The sequence below is a fragment of the Podarcis bocagei genome (assembly GCF_964188305.1).
Source record: "Podarcis bocagei genome assembly, chromosome: 13".
Taxonomy (NCBI): domain Eukaryota; kingdom Metazoa; phylum Chordata; class Lepidosauria; order Squamata; family Lacertidae; genus Podarcis; species Podarcis bocagei.
In genome coordinates, this window is record NC_138138.1 from 14,311,491 (window position 1) to 14,331,843 (window position 20,353).

The 20,353-nt window shown below is 43.4% G+C and overlaps 2 protein-coding genes across 2 annotated transcripts; both read right to left on the reverse strand.

Moving 5' to 3' along the window:
• Positions 1 to 1,199: 1,199 nt before the first annotated feature.
• SPMAP1 (sperm microtubule associated protein 1) lies at positions 1,200 to 6,181 on the reverse strand. Its single transcript, XM_081166976.1, has 3 exons — positions 5,857 to 6,181; positions 4,600 to 4,699; positions 1,200 to 1,467 (listed from the first exon to the last, which is right to left on the reverse strand). The coding sequence occupies exons 1-3, from the start codon at positions 6,061 to 6,063 to the stop codon at positions 1,310 to 1,312; spliced, it is 465 nt and encodes a 154-aa protein (XP_081023102.1). The 5' UTR covers positions 6,064 to 6,181; the 3' UTR covers positions 1,200 to 1,309.
• A 2,514-nt stretch (positions 6,182 to 8,695) lies between these two features.
• RPL23 (ribosomal protein L23) lies at positions 8,696 to 14,452 on the reverse strand. The gene is made up of 5 exons (XM_081166977.1): positions 14,331 to 14,452; positions 12,055 to 12,138; positions 10,426 to 10,554; positions 9,561 to 9,674; positions 8,696 to 8,821 (listed from the first exon to the last, which is right to left on the reverse strand). Exons 1-5 carry the CDS (start codon positions 14,341 to 14,343, stop codon positions 8,739 to 8,741), a joined length of 423 nt encoding a protein of 140 aa, XP_081023103.1. The 5' UTR covers positions 14,344 to 14,452; the 3' UTR covers positions 8,696 to 8,738.
• Positions 14,453 to 20,353: the final 5,901 nt, after the last annotated feature.

Genomic DNA, 20,353 nt, shown 5'->3' on the forward strand with positions numbered 1-20,353 from the left:
ACTCAGGTGTAAGATTAGCATAGGCAAACACCTCTAAAGTCCCACCACCCAAAGTACAATAGAACTTCCTTTGCATGTCTGGCCCCTTGGCAAATTTGGTGATGTGATTGGGCTTTCCTTGGCCAACGATCAGCTCAGCAATTGTCACCTCTGGGAACTTCCTGGAGTCCCTTTCAAGGGGGAAATAGCTTTGGAATGGAGGAAACCGGCAAAGGAGTTGATTTTATATTATTTTTAAAGCTAGTTAACTTCCCTGAGCTGTCAAGTTGAAAGGATACATTCAGGCATAATATTTGTAACATTTAACTTTAAAGATGTGCCCCCCCCCATAATTTCCGTAACAAAAGGAACACAGGCCCTGGGTGAGTTCCTGGGACCCCCTAGGTTCTTGCCACCGCTAGGCAGAGAGAGGGGGAGGCACCAACCTTTGTAATGTTGTAAACAAAAATTGCCCTTTTCCCTTATGGGGTATCCAAGAGCCCATACAGAGTCCTTACATAGGTTCCCTATTGGTAGGAGAGAATAACAGAGGCCAACCAGAGAATATTGAGAAGCAAAGCAGCTAGTAAGCTTGATCTTTATTGATCTGTTGCTACAGGGTGCTCCCCTCACCCGCAGGAGAGGAGGAAGAACCCAGAAAAATTGCGCGCAAGGCCTTATAAAGACTTTTGAAATTGCCACCCTGTAGATCAAGACCACCCCCAGAAACATCATACATACATCACAGAAGGGGTGTAACCTAAGACCACCCCCCAGATACATCATACCTACATCACAAAAAAGGCGGTCTAAAACAGAAATTTGAATCTTGTTTTTCTCCTGTCCTTGTTTATTTCCTGTCTGGCAGGTACCTTGATTGGATTGCTTGGGGAGCCTGGCCAGTCTTTTGTAATGATAAATACTTAGTTCCTGGGCCAGGTCACAGGCTCACACCCTATTCATATCTTAAATGTGCCCTTAAGACAGGATTTGTGAGGAAAGAGACAATGGGGAGGTTTCCCACTTTGACCTTGCAGAGAAAACATTTGGTCAGTTTAGGAATCAAAATGGTTCCAGGTTGGTCTTCCTGTGCTGATCTATGTACGTGCTTGGTTGGTACACTTATGGACATTACCATATATCTAAGACCTCAAAATTCCTATCACAGTAACATTATTCTTCTTTCACCCCATAACACAGAAGCACACACACAATGTTCATGTAAATAAATTAAAAGTATTTTTATTATTATTTTGGATAAATCAATATAAATGACAACAAATGGAGAGTGTGATGAGAGGAAGGCAGTGAAGAAATCATATTCTACGCTTCAATGGATGGGGAAACATGTGACTTCGCCAAAGCAAGAGGAACGAGTGCGGAGATCAGGGGTGTTGCGGCGGTAGCCGTAACGTCCATTGTACCCTTTCACCGGTTTTACGTCCATCAAGTGCCAATAGTGGCCAGCCACTTGCTGCGGAGAATGACCTGTAATAATAATAATAATAATAATAATAATAATAATAATAATAATAATAATAATAATAATAATAATTTATTATTTATACCCCGCCCATCTGGCTGAGTTTCCCCAGCCACTCTGGGGGTAGGAGAGGGGGAGAAACTAATTATTTATTACCCCTGCTGTAAGATAATTCCTCGAATTCCCTTATGGGGTTTCCAGAGCCTGTATAGAGCCCTCCCTGGTCGTGAAGAAAGCAGAGGCCAACCAGAGTACAGTGGTACCTCAGGTTACATACGCTTCAGGTTAAACTCTGCTAACCCAGAAATATTACCTCAGGTTAAGAACTTTGCTTCAGGATGAGAACAGAAATCGCGCAGCGGCAGCAGGAGGCCCCATTAGCTAAAGTGGCACTTCAGGTTAAGAACAGTTTCAGGTTAAGAACAGACCTCCAGAACGAATTAAGTTCTTAACCTGAGGTACTTTCAGGATGCGAATGCGGCAAACTCGGAACTATTTTTCCAGGTTTCGCTGCATGTGCAAAAGCACTAAATTGCGCCACGTGTAGAAGCACTAAATCACGCCGCGTACATGCGCAGAAGCGACACCTCCGGTTGCGAATTCCTCAGGATCTGACCGGAGCTCCAGAACAGATCCCATTCACAACCGGAGGTACCATTGTACAGTGGTACCTTGGGCTACAGATGCTTCAGGTTACAGACGCTTCAGTTTACAGACTCCGCTAACCCAGAAATATTACCTCGGGTTAAGAACTTTGCTTCAGGATGAGAACAGAAATTGTGTGGCAGCGGCACAGCAGCAGGAGGCCCCATTAGTTAAAGTGGTACCTCAGGTTAAGAATAGTTTCAAGTTAAGAACGGACCTCCGGAACGAATTAAGTTCTTAACCTAAGTTACCACTGTATATTGAAAGCAAAGCGGCTAATAAGCCTGCTCTTCATTTAAAAGGAAATAAACTGTTGCAACAGGGTGACCACACGCAGGATAGAGGAGAACCCTGAATAATGGTGCGCAAGACCCCATAATGGCTTTTGAAGTTGCCCACCCTGTACCCCAAGACCACCCCCCAAAACATCATACATGCATCACAGGAAGAGGCCACCTCTAGCAGAAATTTGAGAGTATTGCTTCTCTCCTGTCTGCCAGGATACCTGATAATGCCTTATGGTAAAGGTGAAGGACCCCTGACAGTTAAGTCCAGTAGGGAACGACTCTGGGGTTGCGGCGCTCATCTCACTTTACTGGCCGAGGGAGCTGGCATTTGTCTGCAGACAGTTTTTCCTGGTCATGTGGCCAGCATGACTAAGCCGCTTCTGGCGAAACCAGAGCAGCGCACAGAAACGCCGTTTACCTTCCTGCCGGAGCGGTACCTATTTATCTACTTGCACTTTGACGTGCTTTCGAACTGCTAGGTTGGCAGGAGCAGGGACCGAACAACGGGAGCTCACCCCATCGCAGGGATTCGAACCGCCAACCTTCCGATCAGCAAGCCCTAGGCTCTGTGGTTTAGACCACAGCGCCACCCGTGTCCTGTTCGTAAAGTTAAAGGACCCCTAACAGTTAAATCGAGTCGCGAACAACTCTTGCATTTTCTGGGTAGCCTGGCTACCCAGGTGATGGTAAATACTTTAGTTCCTGAATCTCTTGCACATAATTGAGTTTGCTCAGCTTAACAGATACAGTGAAACCTCGGTTTTTGAGCATCTCAGAAGCCGAATGCCAAAAACCCGGAAGTAATTGCTTCCGTTTTCGAACGCGCATCGGAAGTTGAACGGCTTCCGCTGCGTTTTTCTTTTTTCTCAGTGGATTTTGCAGACTGCCCATTGCTCCTCGGTTTTCAAACATTTCAGAAGTCGGACGGTCTTCTGGAACGGATTACGTTCGAAAACTGGGGTTCGACTGTACTTGCCAGACTGTGTTTGCAGGAGGGTGTAAGCCCCTACAGTCCAAAGACAATTGGAAAGCTTTTCCCATTTCCCTCCTCCTCGCAGAGAAATATTTGAGGTCAATTTGGGAGGGTCAAAATGGCTTCAGGATTGCTCTCCTGACCTATTTCAGACATGTGGTTTATGTACTTATGTATGTGTTTGCCTTGTACATTTATGAACATTTATTCTATATTTGAGACCTTAGAATTCTTATAACATTCCTTCTTGCATCCACCCAGGTCATTAATAAAATGTCTAAGTTACTATCTGTCTAGCATCCTCAGTACAGTGGTACCTCGGGTTAAGTACTTAATTCGTTCTGGAGGTCCGTTCTTAACCTGAAACTGTTCTTAACCTGAAGCACCACTTTAGCTAATGGGGCCTCCTGCTGCCGCCGTGCCGCCAGAGCCCGATTTCTGTACTTATCCTGAAGCAAAGTTCTTAACCTGAAGCACTATTTCTGGGTTAGCGGAGTGTGTAACCTGAAGCCTATGTAACCTGAAGCGTATGTAACCCGAGATACTACTGTACAAATCTTTCCTGCTAGAGCAAGAAACAGAACTTTGCTTTTGCAGACTTCTTGGATGTCTCTCGTCATTGCTAGTGAGTAAAGGATTTGTCTGTGTGAGAGACCTTAGGTGGGGTTTTCCCACGTTGCCAGGGAACTGTGAGAATTGTCATTCTATGAAGGAAATAGGGTGGGTTAAGCACGTTTAACAAACTACAGTTCCCATGATTCCATGGGGGAAGCCGTGCTTGTTTATGGCGGTACAGTGGTACCTCAGGTTAAGTACTTAATTTGTTCCGAAGGTCCGTTCTTATCCTGAAACTGTTCTTAACCTGAAGCACCACTTTAGCTAATGGGGCCTTCTGCTGCTACCACGCCGCCGGAGCACAATTTCTGTTCTCATCCTCAAGCAAAGTTCTTAACCCGAAGCAATATTTCTGGGTTAGCGGAGTGTGTAAACTGAAGCGTATGTAACCCGAGGTACCACTGTATATACTGCTTTAAATGTATCACATGGATGTGTCCTGAATTAAGTCATTTCTGCAGCATCAAACAGCTTCAAAAGCCTTTGATTCCCACAATGAAATAGGGGGGAACAGCTCCAAGAAGAAAAAAAAAAAAAGAGAGAGAGAGAGAGAGAGAGAGGGAGGGAGGGAGGAACGACAAAACACAGGCATAGAAAAGTCGTAGTATTTCTCTCACCTGCCCCTGCCCAATTTCTCCTGTTCAGGTACCTCTGTCCTGGCCCATAGATATGAAAATAGTCTACTATCCAGCCATCCCTCGAGGTACCTCCGCGGGTCTGTAACAAGTAAAAGCAATTTAAAAATATATTACTAATGCTGCTTAGCAATTTAGTACCAGCAACGTGCTAGGGGCTGTACAGAACTCATTTTTTTAAAAAAAATCCTTCTAGTTAAGATATTTTTGGGCACGATGAAGCGATAAAATTTGCAGGGTGGGGAAGGAGGAGTCCTTTCAACTTTTCACATTGCCCATCACATTCCTTCCCTTTTTCCTAATGTAATTGGGGCTGATGTCATAGGGGCATGTGGTGCGTACAGTGAGGTCATAGAGGCAGCTGTGACATCAAGCAGCAAAAGCCGAAACATTCCAAGAAAGGGAAGTCCAAATATAGAAGATATTAAAGATTTCACACACCCCTCCTGAACACCCATAGGCCATTCTATAGGCTCCTTCTGAACACCTATAGAAGATGCACAGCCTATCTATCTTTTGGGAACATTCCAAGGTCTTTTAAGTAGGACACAATTTATTTTTTTTATTTAGGGCACAATTCAGGAGCCTGGTGGTGATTGGGTCTTCATTATATTTTCCCCATTTACTTTCAATGTGCTGAATGGATTGGAATCTGGCTGGACACTAAGAGAGGTTGACAGGGGCATAATTCTTCTGCCTCCAGAAGTAACCTAGATTTAAAATAATTGAAAAAGCAACAATGGATTTTACTAGCCTAATGGGCAAAAAAGTAACCTCTGTATGGCTAAGCACGTCAAATGCTGATCCAACCTTTTATTAACAACCTCCAAGGCAGGCAGGCAAACCCACACACCACTCCAAGAGCAATGGATTCGATTACTATACACTTTCAGAAAGATGCACAATGCTTTCCGTTCTCGGGCAAAGCTCTAACATACCAGTAAGAGGCATTACTGAGCTGTGCTAAGCAATTATGTGAATTAAATTGCAGCACGTGGCGACTCACCCTAGCACTGCAAATGCAGACACATTGCACAGCCAAGGAAATCAATGGCAGCAAACTATTATGGGATGGAGGGGCTGGCCTGGCCGGAAAGCTCCAAGTGGGCAGTTTGCGGACCACAAACTAGGAGCAAGTTTCTACGGAAAATTGTCCTGCAGGATCACCAGTGAGTAGATCCTGCAGTACCTGTGTGATTGCCAGCCGAGTTGGTTTTATTATCCTTTAGATGCACTTACCTGTTCTGTCCTTTTCAGCACAGATTTGACCACTGGGGATGAGAAGTAGCTGGCCGCGTGGATGTCCAACTGAGCATTATAAGGAGGCAAGGCAGACCACAGCCTGGGCAGGAGGTTGGTGTAGCTGCTTGCTATAGTGTCTACGGCCACACCATCGAGGATGAACTCCTTTTGCCTTTGTAGGCATCTCCGTGTGACGCAAGTCATCTTTTGTCCGAGGCAAGAGAAAAAGCCACTGGTCGCTATTCCCAGCTGTACCACTTTCCCTGTCGCCTCCCCAGCAACTTTCACTACTTCCTGACCACACAATCAGTGTCACTGTGATGCTATCAGCATAGACAATTGCCTCCTAACAACCAAGTGGTTGCCAACAGGTTGTTAAGGTTCGAGATGACTCGTCTCAGGCATGGTATGTCTTGATTAAGGGGAGCGGGGATAATGCTTTCCAGTGGAACAGAAGGGACCCTAAGGGTTATCTAATCAAACCCTCTGCAATTCAGAAATTCTGCCCCAAGCCTTCCCTGGGTGGGCTCAAACCACCAGCCTTCTGGTTAACAGCCAGATACACTGAGCCAATGCACATAAATATCTTGTTTTAAATCCTCTTATTTCACGAAGGAACCTACCCTCAAAAATGGGCCATGGGAGTTGGAATTTCTCAAATAGAATACGTAATAAAAATCTTTTAACAAAAACGCTAAAGATCTTGGGTAATATTTCTATTCCGTGAAAAAAATTATTATTTTCTCCTCGATTTCTTAGCTGCTTCTTTCTTCGGCTGGGAGCCATATGCATGCACAGCAAGGTACGTATATATATTTTTAAGGACATCACATACATACTTGGGAGAACTCAAATGTAGACATCACATTCGGAGCTCAGCAATTCACCCTGCCGTATTTGTGCTGCGAGTTCAACATGGCCCTCGTGGGCATGATGCCCTCAGAAACCTTCCTTGGCAACTCCCAAGGTCCCGTCCCTTCAAATTTCATACACTTCCCCTAAAATAGGCTTTTTAGTCTAATAGTTTAGTGATATATGCTTATTACCAGTGATGTTTTAATGTATTTTTAATCTCTGTTGGAAGCCACCCGGAGGAAGAACTGAGGGGAGAGACTCCATCAGGCAAGGCCTCCTTCCACCTGCCTTGCTCCACCCTTTAGTTTCTGCTTCTCAATTTGTATTGTATTATTTTATGTACTGCGGCTTGCTGTTTCATTGATTATAGTTTAGAAATTATTTATTGTAACTGTTGAGTGGATTTCTGTTTAAATTTTATATGTTGATATTGTTTTGTACTATCTAATAAATGCTGAATGTTACTTTTTGATGTAGGTTGCTTAAAGTTTTGTTTTATTATCACATTTTTGTATTGCATTCGATGGTTGTAAGTTGTACATTTTTTGTTTCTTCAGCTTGTAAACCACCTTGAGTATTGCAAGCTAGAAAGATGGTATACAAATAAAAAAATGATGACGAAACAGAGTCAGATGAGCAGGGTACAAATAAATTATTATTAATAATAATTATTGCCTGTTGGTGGGAGGCTGATCATTGTGCTATTCTTATGAAACTGCTATTTTGCGGTGCCCAGCAGAGTTTTTTAAATTCCTAAATGTGCTCCTTAGTCCAACAGGTTTGGTGATCCCTGACATACAGAAATAAAAGTAGAGAATTCTGCTATTTCCCCATGACTGTACTGAACAAAATTCTTATTGCGAAGGACCTACACCCAACAGGGTGTAAGGAGTACATTAAAAAGTACACATCCCACTAGATAATCACTACAGGATTATCTAGCGCAGGCTTCCACAAACTTGGCCCTCCAGATGTTTTTGGCCTACAACTCCCATGATCTCTAGCTAGCAGAACCAGTGGTCAGGGATGATGGGAATTGTAGTCTCGAAACATCTGGAGGGCCGAATTCTGAGGAAGCCTAATCTAGCGGTTTGCCATTATATATTTTACAGCTTAAAATTATTTTAACTTTTTTTTTTGCCCAGAGTTAAAATAGGACAGTACAAGCATAGAAAAAACCTACCCAAGTCTCTATCCCATACGGATTAAAAGTTAAACTTGAAATACCTTCGGCAACACCTTTGGAACTTCAAAGTTCAAAATATTTTAATTTTACTATCCTTGCTGAGGAACTGATACAGGTATAACTGCATAATTAACACAAATGGTTAGGTTCTCAACTTTTTAAACAGTAATAAATAGTACAGAAAGATGTTCCAAAAGATCACAGACAAGGTGCAGAAGAACACTGGGCACGATACAGACTAGTGTAATGCCAAAGGCCAACCAGAACTGACACTTGCACAAGCTGGGAAATCACCGTAGAGTATGCTTATTCAACTGGTTCCACATACCCGTAACTGGATCACAGGATGACTTACAGATCAGCTAACCTTCCTGCACACTTGTTGCTGAAAGCAGTTCCCGAGTCTCAGAAGACTGATATTAAGGCCCTAAGGTCTAGGATACAAGCCCAAATCCTAGTGTTTTCTGGCAGACAGATGAATTGCAGGAAAGTTGCATGAAAGCATAATTTCACTGAACTGGGAACACATAGGAGGAAAGTTTAAACAAGAGGGATTACCCCCGTTACTGGACAAGTGAAAGGCCAACAGTTGAAAAGCTGTCCTTGTGAAGCTTTCAGACTATTGCATTTACACCAGGGGACACAAGGCACACATAGGGACACCCCATATTATCCCACCAACCCTATGAGATAAGATTGGGCTGGGAGAGTGATTGACCCAAGCTTTTCTGCTGTCTTCAGGACACTCACTCAAAACACCTTACACAAATTGTGAAGTTGCTACAAGTCAACGAGTTTGATACAACCACTTTTTTTATTGGACTTTTACAAGACAGGTTTATGCAATGCTGCCAGCGTTGGAGGCGATCCTGGGCCACAGATCCGCACATTCCTTGGCTACGGGGCCTGTGATAGCAGAGCCTGGAGGGGGCAAAAATTGTAAAAACCACCATTAAGCACTGGCAAAGGAATTCCTATGAAACGTATTTGCTGAATTTGTATTTAATAAATGGGTCTTGGGAAATAGTCATTAACATACTGTCATGGCAGCTTCAGCTGCAAAGCCAAACCTGAAGCAATCATTTCACAATATAGTTGACTCGCAATTTGCACTCTTTTTTACTTGCACGATTGCAGCTTTACGGCCAGCCAGCTACAATCGCACAAACTAAACGCACGCAAGGGGGAGAGCTTAAAAGCTCTTTCCATGCTGGGTTTTCTCAGTGCAGAAAGAGCTTTCAAACACTTCCTTCGCCTTGCTTACTAGGCCCTGGGATTTTGGTTTTGCCCAGGCTCTGGGCCTTCCAGAGACAGCTAAGCAAGTCTTGTGGGGGAGGCCCACTGGCTTCAGAAAGGTAGGGATGGTCACATGGGGGCAGTTCTGGGCTTGTTCTGATTACAGTGGTACCTCTGGATGCGAACAGGATCCGTTCCGGAGCCCCGTTCGCATCCAGAAGCGAATGCAACCAGTGTCTGTGCGTCGCCGCTTCTGCGTAACCCGAAAATACTTATCCCAAAGCTACTTCAACCCGAGGTATGACTGTATATGCAATTTCAGCTTCATGTGCAACCCCCAGAACGCAACCCCTGCCCACGCAAGTTGCAAGCCTACTGTGGCTTTTGGGGGGGAGGGCTTCCTACCCCAAGTCAGCAACCATACCTTTCATTTCCCCTTTGTTGTTTACTATGACCCCCGCATTGTCTTCAAAGTACAAAAACACCCCGTCTTTTCTCCTATACGATTTCCGTTGACGAATCACAACTGCCGGATGCACTGCAGAAAGGAAGAGAAATTCAGTACGAGCTGCCGAATAAATAATATGCAGCCAGCACAGGTACACCACAACCCTTGGGCTTAAACTCAAAGGTAATATGCACCCTCCTATGGTTCTATAGTTGATAGTGTATGTGTATGGATTATATAGGCTTAAGCCTACCATTTAATTCAACGAAAACAAGATGTACAGTACATAGGTTTCGGTGGAGCTAGCCTTGGCCCTGAAGCACGATTTCTAATGGACAGGACATCAATGGCCAGCATATTATTTAAACTACAGGACACAATACACTTTTTCTTGGAGCAAAATATTTTTTTGAGTGCAGCATACATTTGGCTCTGGGTATAGCATCCAACACTAACATGAGAATCCACCTGCCCTCTGGGAGACTAACACACACACACCCTCTCTCTCTCTATATATATATGCAAAAAATTGCACATTGCATGACCACACATTATGCTCTTAGATAGTACTGAAGGACCTACTTAGCTGGTAAAAAATCTGCTTAATTGTGAATAACAGCCAATTTATGCGCATCCTGGAGACATATGAATTAGAACATAATTTAGGTCAAATATTTTCCATCATTTTAAAATGACTGCATTCTATCTCTCATCAACACAATCAAGGTCACAACACTGTTCTCCCTTATGATCAGCTATTTTCCCACTACCTGTAGCCCCTATGCAATTAACACAGTAAGGGGGCTTCAAATCCACGAATCCAGCTTCCTCCACCACTCACCTTTCTTCCTGAGCTCTGGTTTGCCTTTCTTGACAGTAGCCATTACCATGTCTCCCACGCCAGCAGCTGGCAGCCTATTCAGGCGCCCCTTAATCCCTTTCACAGAGATGATGTATAGATTTTTGGCCCCTGCAAAGGAAACAGAATCATCATCATTCTATTCACCCTGGAGCAAAGGTCAAAGAGACTTCCTCTTCAAGTATATGTGACACAACTGATTGAAGCAAAGCAGCACAAGCTGTCACCTCACCCAAAAGTTGTGCTATTGCTGTACCCTTCTACGACAACTCCCTGGGCCACGGGAAAGCAGACCCAACAAGTGCTTTTCAGAAGGGGAAACCTGCTGCTTTCTGCCCAGTTACATTTTCGATGAGCATTGCTGTTTAGAGTCAGAACTGAATAAGGGCCGCTCCTTCTCACAAATTCAGAATGGAAAGAGATCAAGGCAATGGAATTCACTTTTACCCCTCTCTCCCCAGCTAGGATCAAGAACCCATACATTGCCCTTCGTAGAAGCCATGCCATGATGTGCCACCATTCTGCTTGAACAAAAAGCCAGCAAACATCTACACCAACCTAAGAATAGATTCAGGTAGGTAGCTGTGCTGGTCTGACGCAGTCGAAATGTATATAAAAAATTGTCCAGTAGCACCTTAGAGACCAATTAAGTTTGTTCTTGGTACAGTGGTACCTTGGGTTACATACGCTTCAGGTTACAGACTCTGCTAACCCAGAAATAGTACCTCGGGTTAAGAACTTTGATTCAGGATGAGAACAAAAATCATGCTCTGGTGGTGCGGCGGCAGCAGGAGGCCCCATTAGCTAAAGTGGTGCTTCAGGTTAATAACAGTTTCAGGTTAAGAACTGACTTCCGAAACAAATTAAATACTTAACCCGAGGTACCACTGTATAAGCGTTCGTGTGCATGCACACTTCTTCAGATAAGAGGAATAGTAAGTTGCATGCTGATCAATGCACCTTAGGGAAGCTTCTTCCAACTGCCTCCACCCCCTTCTGCCCTGATGCTTGCAACCCAAAATTCGAAGGTAAGCTAGAGCTTAGGTTGGCTGGCAGCAGCTCCCAAGAATCTCAAGACCGCTGGCTTTCTCTCTTTTTTATATATATAATATTTATTAATTTCCCAACAATTTAAACACAACACTACAAAAGAAAAAACATAAATATTCTAAACAATGCAATACAGTACAAAAACACTACAAAACACTATCACATAAAACTAATAAAACAAAAACAATTCATTATCTTATCTTTCGTTCACTTGTTTCCACGACCTCCTCACACCTCCCTTTTTGTATTCCACTTCTGTTGTTTCAGCAATTCCTTTCCATCTTCCTGTGTTTTCTATCCTATAATTATCTTAACACATTCTAACCTTATTTTTCCCTTTAATACTCTATTAAAAGACTGCTGGCTTTCTCATCCCAGCTGGAGATGGCGCAGATTGAACACAGAACCTTTTACAGGCAAATCATAGAAGAACACTTGTACCTTTCCACAGCAAAATTCTGTAACAAGCATCAAAATTTCAGCACCTCAGCTTTTCTTGTAATACAGCTTAAAGAATAACAAGTGGGGTGTACTATATTATTTTTTTCAACTACTACATACCAGTGTTGTCTGCGCAGTTTATAACAGCTCCCACAGGGAGACCAAGGGAGATGCGAAATTTCGCACCAGACGAACCACCACGTCCTGTTATGGAGACAGGGATGAAAGACATACAGTTAGCCCAAGACCCACGCAACATCTACCACTTTTTAAGGTCTGTTTCGCTTCTCCCAAAACAGTGAAGGGTTTTCTCCACCCACAAGCCCCTTTTATACGTAAAACCACTTTCACCACCGCTGCCATGACCAACTGCTGTCTTGTTCAGCTCCAATAAGCTGTACCAGTCTATTAAGATGAAATAAACGACGAGTTTTAAAGAGTGATGCGCAAAACCTAAGCAGTTTCATGCATGGCTACTTAAAACTTGATATTCAATTTTGATAGATGAAAACTTTCAGCTCTTCAAAACGAAAGAAATAAAAGAAAACCTACTACATACGTCACACCGCCCAGGGAAACCCACCCTGTTCACCAGGTATGGGGAAGCGGTGCGCTCCTCCAGATTTTGTGGAATACAATCTGTCACTCCTGGCAATTTGCCACATGGGCTGAAGATGATCACTGGAGTCCAATAATGTTCCGAGGGCCACAAGTTTCCATACTTGATCCAGAAACACTGGGGAGGCCCAACTACAGTGGTACCTCACAAGACGAAAAACTCGCAAGACGAAAGAGTTTTTGGTTTTTTGAGTTGCGTCGCAAGACGAATTTCCCAATGGGCTTGCTTCGCAAGACGAAAACGTCTTGCAAGTTTGTTTCCTTTTTCTTAAAACAGTTGCGACTTGACTTCGAGAAGCAACTTGTGCTTCGCTAGACGAAAAAACTCGCAGAACGAATTAATTTCGTCTTGCGAGGCACCACTGTACTATGTATTTCAACATGAAATAAGCAAGATTAAGGCTTACAGCTCCTGGGTGATAAACATGACGGTACTGTATACCTAGTCTTTCTTTCTTTAATTATATATATATTATATATATATATTAACAGCACCAACAATTGACACAGAATTGTAGCGCTGGAAAGGATCCTGAGGATCATAAAGTCCGCCAGTGCAGGAATCTTCCGCCAATGAGCGGTTTGAACCCACAACTGCCTGGTTCCTTACAGAATATAGGCCTTTGGGAGCTTACAATCTGAAATCCTACAGGAGGGAAAATAAAGGCAAGGGACTGGAGGTAGCAGTAAACAGGGGGAGGAATTATTTTTTAATAAAAAACTATCGTTTTAACTACGATAGAGAGGGCGACATGGCTGCTGAATGATGCTGCCAACTTTACAACTTATAAAGTTGCTCTTGCAGCTAGGAAGATCAGGGCAAAGAATTTTGATAAAATAGCCATTAATTGTAGGTCTGATTTACACAGTTCACACGAGACTCTCCTCTATTTTATCTGTCCTTATACCGAACATTTCTGTTAGATTTGGATGTGGTTTTATTCTATATTAAGCGTCTGCAGATGTTTTGGATGGCTAGCACAATAGAAGCTGGATTTTTAAACTTAGGCTTTGAAAAACAACAACTATACATGCTTAAGATCAGGGAAGTTTTTAATGTGTGACATCTTAGTGTATTTTTGGTCTTTGTGGAAGCAGCCCAGAGTGGCTGGGGAAACCCAGCCAGATGGGCAGGGTACAAATACATTATTATTATTATTATTACTACTACTACTGTATTATTCTTATTATTACTGTATTATTATCATCATCATTACAGGAAAATCCAGAGCAGGGCAGAAGACCAGGCGGCCTTATTCTGGGAAGAGGATATAGCACCCCACATACTAAAAGCGCTCTAGAAGCTGCAAATCCTGCCCAAGTCTTCCTCTTAGGCCTAAGACCAAGTGCACGTATTTTGAGTGCATGTCCTTCCTCTGCTAACCCACAACCCGTTTTTCTTAATTCTCCTCCAGCAGGGACGTGTATATTTGCTCGCTAACTCTGTACAGCTTCACGGGCGCGGACACGTCTCGGCACCCTCTCCTTAACAGCGCGTCAGAATGCGGCTCAAGGCCCTGAAACGCGTGCTTGCGAGGGTGCCAGCGGGGCCCTTAAGCAACACCTCTCTCCCACCCGACCCAACGCTTCCTCTGGATTTCCAAGGTCCCCTTCCCCGCACCCCACGGTATTCCACGCGGAAATACCCAGCCCCCGTGGCAGCCAAGGTCCCCACGCGCGCAACCCGCCACCAGGCGTCTCCTTATCCCCGCCGAAGCGCCGGGATGGAGACGGATTCCGCGCCACCCGCAGCCCCGGCTCCGCAAGCTAGGCCTCACCTCGCTTGGACATCTTGCGCGGCCGGCGGAAAAAAATGAAAAGGAAGCGCAAGGCCTGCCGGGAGAGTTAGTAGTTTTTCCTCGGGAGGCGCCCGCGTCACGTGAGGCGGCGCCCCTCTCACGTGACGGCGGAGGCGGAAATCCAAAAGCGCCGGCCGCAGCGCCACCTAGGGACCCGCGCCTTTAACTGCAGCCGCTCTTCCCCTGCAAAACCCTATCCTGTTTCTCCGCGTGGTTTACTTGGAAGCAAGCGGACGCACCGCTGACTTCAGTGGGCGCTGCTCCCGTGTAACCGAACAGAACCGTGCAGCCTTTAAAAAAAGGGCTTGAACTGAAATGGAATGATGTTTTGATTGATGGATGGATAGATGGATTGATTGATTGATTGATTGATTGATTGATTGATGGATGGATGGATGGATTGATGGATTGTAGACCCAGGGCGGTTGTCGGACTAGATGATCGACCCTACAAATCGACTACTCTTGCGGTTTCATAAATTATAATAAGTGACGTTAGTCGTTTTGCAAGCCGCCGCCACCAGCGAGCATGTGCAGAGTGACTTCCCATCATCGCCGAGGAACTGCGGTTCACCCCCAAATGTTCTGGAGCTGCCTAATTCCACGCTGTCCCGAGACTTTGGGACAACATATGAATGAATGAAAGCAACTGATCGTTTCCCTGAGCATCTGGATCATAAAGTGGGAAGTGACCCGGCGCAGGGGTCATCTAGTCCAACTCCCTGCAACGCAAGACTATTTTGCCCGAGTCGGGATTCGAATCCAGGACCCAGAGGTTAAGACTCTCACGCGCTACCCTGTACTGATCGCAACTTGAAAGCAGCTCACTTATATCTGGGACTGGGGACTAAAGACTTCTCAGGAGGAGCCCGCCTTAAAACCTTTAATTTATATTTTATATAAATTGATTTTTTAAATATATAAATCATTTCTATGCCGTTTTCATTCCAACGCATCCCAAGGCGGCTAGAAACAAACAACACTATAATAGTGCATCGCAAGTACATTGATCATAAAATATAACCAGCAAATCACCACTGAAATAATAATAATAATAATAATAATAATAATAATAATAATAATAATAATAATAATTTATACCCCGCCCATCTACTGGGTTTCCCCAGCCACTCTGGGCGGCTTTCAACAAAACACTAAAATATAAATAACCTGTTAAACATGAAAAGCTTCCCTAAACAGCATATATAAAGCGCAGCTAACAACCCAGCAATTGTTAAACATAAATAAAGCTTTTACCCTTTTTTTAAAAAAAAAAAGTATCTTAAATCGGAAATCAGTTGCTCCCCAATGAGTCACTAATTGTCTAAGTTTGGGGACCGTAACCAGCTTTTGTTGTAACCGAATTAACGTTTAGCAACAATTCTTTGACGTTTGGTGCACCGGTGCTTTGCACGCTCTGGCATTAGAGGGCGTTTCTCAGCTAAATATAAATTAATCCCTTTTGGAAAGAAAGACGCGATTTTCGAGTTTGGTTTCCTTACGTTGAAGTCCAGCATGTTTCCGGAAGAGGGGGTATAGCTCAGTGGTAGAGCATTTGACTGCAGATCAAGAGGTCCCTGGTTCAAATCCGGGTGCCCCCTGGACGGATTTTTTGTTCTTTCGATTGCCAATTTAAGAATTTGCAAGCGTAACGTTTAGGAATCGACTCAAAAGCCATGCAAAAAGCTTAGAAAAGCAACATGTCCGTTTGAGCAGGAGGAAGCTTACAGGATCGCAATGCACTACTGTGCCATATTCTCAAATTTTGTATTCTTGCCTGAATTTACCTGGAATTACACTCAGGTTCAGCAGCCACAGTCATAAATAAAAATTCTGGCCTCGTCAACCGACTAATTAATCCTTGCTCCCTTTGTTTCCATGCAAGGCTCGTTTTGTTTTTAAGCTGCGTGGTGGAAAGAAATCCAACAGGTGAGACTTTATCACACCTGCCTGTTGTGCAATCACTAAAAAACACCACATCCTTGGCCTTTGGATGGGAGCAGAGTATTCATATTGCTTTTATGTATGTATTTACCGGTATGTATTTTTTTTTTTTTTACTGAATTTATATCCCATCCTATACCAGGAGGTCTCAAGGCAGTACACAGAAAAGATCAACATAAAAACCACAAAATATATAATCAAAATAAAAATAACAACCCAATAACATCCCCCTCCAAAGAAAAAAGAGACATATTTTTAAAAGGGCATAGGATGTGAATCAGATCAAGCGAAGGCCTGGTTAAAAAGGAACATTTTTGCCTGGTGCCTGAAGGTGTATAATGAAGGTGTATAAATGGGGAGAGCATTCCACAGACTGGGACCTTAGGACAGCCCTTGAGAATCTTTTTACACCAGCAGGTCTTTGCAGCTGTTTAAACCGATTAACCAGCCACTTTAATGATTATTTGGATTCTTTTTAAAGGGTGTTTTATTTTTAGCTGTACATTGCCCTGATATTTTATGATATGGGAGTGCAGAAATGCTTTGGATTAAAAATAAATAAATCAATGCATTATGGCAGGGGTCCCCAAACTAAGGCCTGAGTGCTGGATAAGGCCCGAGGGACTCGTTTATCCGGCCCGCGGCGACCGCCACTGCCCGCTCTTTTTTAAAAAAAATTTTTGTTAGATTTTCCACAGTGATAACACAAACCACAAAGCAAAATGATACATGAAAACGGAAAACCACACCAAAAAACTTAATTCTTCACAAATCCAACTTTTTAAACGTCTTGGTTAACTTCCTCAAATCTCTCCCTTCTGAGTTTCTTTGTAATTAAAAGTAACAGCTTTCCAACGTCATTATTAAACTAAAACAATTTCCAATTACAGTCCATCTTATTTACTTTTCTTAACTTTCTAAATCCCATTTATTTAATTATAACTTAGTTTAATCCTAGGCCTATTTGTTTCTTTCAAGTAGTTTCTAATTTTTTATATTACAATATTTATTCAAATAGTCCTTAAATTTCCTCCAATCCTCTTGCAACTCCTCTTCTTTCTGGTCGCGGATTCTTCCAGTCAGGTCAGCTAGCTCCGAAAAGTCCATCATCTTCATCTGCCAATCTTCCACTGTTGGTAGTTCTTGTGTTTTCCAATTTTTAGCAAGTAATATTCAGGTGGCCGTTGTGACATACAAAAATAATTTAACATCTTTCTTGGGCGCCACCGCCCGCTCTTACTGGCGCTGCGCTGCACTGCACTGCACGGCTGCCCACTTCCGGGTCAGAAGAGCACTGGAAATAGCTTGTGCACATGCGCAAGCGTTACTTGCGCATGCGTTACTTGCGCATGCGCATACGTTATTTCCGGTGCACATCTGGGTCGGAGGAGGCCCATGCACATGCACACAAGCTATTTCTGGTGCTCCTCCGACCCGGAAGTGCTCCGGAAATAGTGTGTGCGCACGCATAAGGGCACACGCTCCCTCGCCCTCCACACAATCGGCGCTGGAGACATCAGCCCAAGGCGCGGTAAGTTTGCTGACCCCTGCGTTACGGGTTGTGTGTGCAAGGCTGAGAAAAGCACTTGCCGAAGGGCAGTGGAAGACAGGAGTGCTTGGCGTGCTCTGGTCCATGAGATCACAAAGAGTCGGATACAACTAAACAACAACAACAAACCCAAACTCACCGTCGCCTTCAAATTTTCACGGCAGCTTCCAGCAGTGTGCTTGGAAGAAACAGAATGAGATGCATTTAATTTGCATGCAACTGTAAGGGGTTTTTGGGGTTTTTTTTAGCGAGGAAGTTCAGAGGGGGAAATACAGTACAGCAAAGGTGTTTACAATAAAATTTCATCAACAGATGTTATTTAACCGCAGAACTATGAGTTGTGTGACAGTTATAGAATTGTCATCACCCCTCACCATAATTTTGGGAATTTAACATGTACAGACAACATGTGCAGCCTTGCTAAGGCCTGATATATGATGATTTTGCTGGGCTTCAGCTTCAGCTACCATAGGCATGGATAATGTAAGAATAATAAAAAAGAGGCATGATGGCAGTGATGATAACAGAACCGTGGTTGTTGGCACTGCTTGAAAACAGATGCAGCTTAGGACCCCATCTTATTTATTTATATTTATTTCATAAAAATTATACACCACTTGATTGCAAAAAAACAAACCCTCAAAGTGGTTTACAAAAATGCATGGGATGTTTGAAGTATCATACCACTTTAAACCATCATGGCTTTCCCCATAAAATCCTGAGAACTATGAAGAGGATGGACTTTTTGGAGCTAGCTGACCTGACTGGAAGAGTCCGTGACCAGAAGGAGGAGGAGCACCAGGAAGAATGGAAGAACTTCAAAGATTATTTACTTAAATATGCTAAGATAAATTAATTAGAAATTAGAAATTAATTAGAAATACTTGCAAAAAAATTAGTATTTAAATATGTGAAGTTATAGAATATTATGTTTAAAGCAAAGATGAAAAGAAACAAAGATGTTAAGAGGACTAAGTACCGTATTTTTCGCTCCATAACACGCACCCGACCATAACACGCGCGTAGTTTTTAGAGGAGGAAAATCCGTAGGCATGCCACCCGTAGGCATTCCCTCCATAACACGCACAGACATTTCCCCTTACTTTCTAGGAGGAAAAAAGTGAGTGTTGTGGTGCAAAAAATACGGTAAATTTTATGAGATTTTGTTTTGGAAAACCGTTACAATGATATATATTGAAATACACTCAAGGGAATTTGAGGAAGTCACTTAACAATGTTATTGAGATTGGATTAAGTACAGTTATGATGTAGGTTTGTTTGTTAGTTTAAAATTTTGGAAAATTTTAAAAAATGGGGGGGGGGGAATCTTGTGAACTGTAGTTTCTTTAAGGGCGCTGAGATTTGTTAGGCTCTTCCCCTTTCACAGCTTCAGTTTCCAGAGAAGAGGAATTGCTTGCTAAATCGTTCTGGAAATTCTAGCTCTGTAAACGGAACAGGTGTCACCTAACAACTTTCAGCGCCCTTAAGAGACTACGTTCCCCAGGATTCTTTGGGAGAAGCTGTGACTCTTTAAAGTGGCACAATACTGCTTTAAATGTATGGGGCCATTAATTCAACACAAGTTTCCAAGTAAATCACACCATGTTGTTACATCCAGGTGTCCCATCCAGTACAATATATTATTTTGTTTCAGACACAGCTAAGAACAGTTTGGGACAACAGCAATGTTCTGTAGAGAACTGTTGCAAATTTTATCGTAATAAAGTAAAAAGGTAAAGGGACCCCTGACCGTTAGGTCCAGTCACGGACGACTCTGGGGTTGCGGCGCTCATCTCGCTTTATTGGCCGAGGGAGCCGGCGTACAGCTTCCAGGTCATGTGGCAAGCATGACTAAGCCGCTTCTGGCGAACCAGAGCACCACATGGAAATGCCGTTTACCTTCCCCCCGGAGCGGTACCTATTTATCTACTTGCACTTTGACGTGCTTTCTGACTGCTAGGTTGGCAGGAGCAGGGATCGAGCAACGGGAGCTCACTCCGTCGCGGGGATTCGAACCACAGACCTTCTGATCGGCAAGTCCTAGGCTCTGTGGTTTAACCCACAGCACCACCTGTGTCCCATTGTAATAAAGTAGGTCTTAACAAATTACATAGCATTGTCAACGTCTATAAATGGTGCTGACACACCTTTGGATAACCATTTTCCTGACTAAGCAATAGTTCCAGATAGGTATTTATTGTTGGTGTCATTCTTGCATGCAAGCTTTTCACAGCATCTCCGCCCCCCATCGTAAGCACCTAAACACCAGCCTGTATCTCCCACCTTTAATCCAGGTTTATACTTTCCACAAAATACCCTGTCATTTAAAAAGAAAAAGAAAAGGATGTCAAACACCTATTTGCAATAGGACTCCCATGTCTGGAAGCACTCTTAAGTTTAGGTGATGGGAACTCCCATATTTTATTTCAAGAGAACAGTTTGAATGAAGAGAAAAAATAGGAGTGTCAAGTCAACAGATGAAAACATTTGCACAGCCCAAGCTAGGAAGG

Bases quoted from the DNA above. Each gene is read 5' to 3' on its own strand.
- SPMAP1 (XM_081166976.1), bottom strand. From the start codon at position 6,063: ATGACTTGCGTCACACGGAGATGCCTACAAAGGCAAAAGGAGTTCATC. The intron at 4,700-5,856 runs GTAAGTGCATCT...TACTTGTTACAG, and splicing joins TGCTGAAAAGGACAGAACAG to ACCCGCGGAGGTACCTCGAG. The intron at 1,468-4,599 runs GTGAGAGAAATA...TTATTATTACAG, and splicing joins GAGAAATTGGGCAGGGGCAG to GTCATTCTCCGCAGCAAGTG.
- RPL23 (XM_081166977.1), bottom strand. The intron at 10,555-12,054 runs GTATGTAGTAGT...TTTCCTTTGCAG, and splicing joins AAACTGCGCAGACAACACTG to GGGCCAAAAATCTATACATC. The intron at 9,675-10,425 runs GTGAGTGGTGGA...TCCTTTCTGCAG, and splicing joins ACCAGAGCTCAGGAAGAAAG to TGCATCCGGCAGTTGTGATT.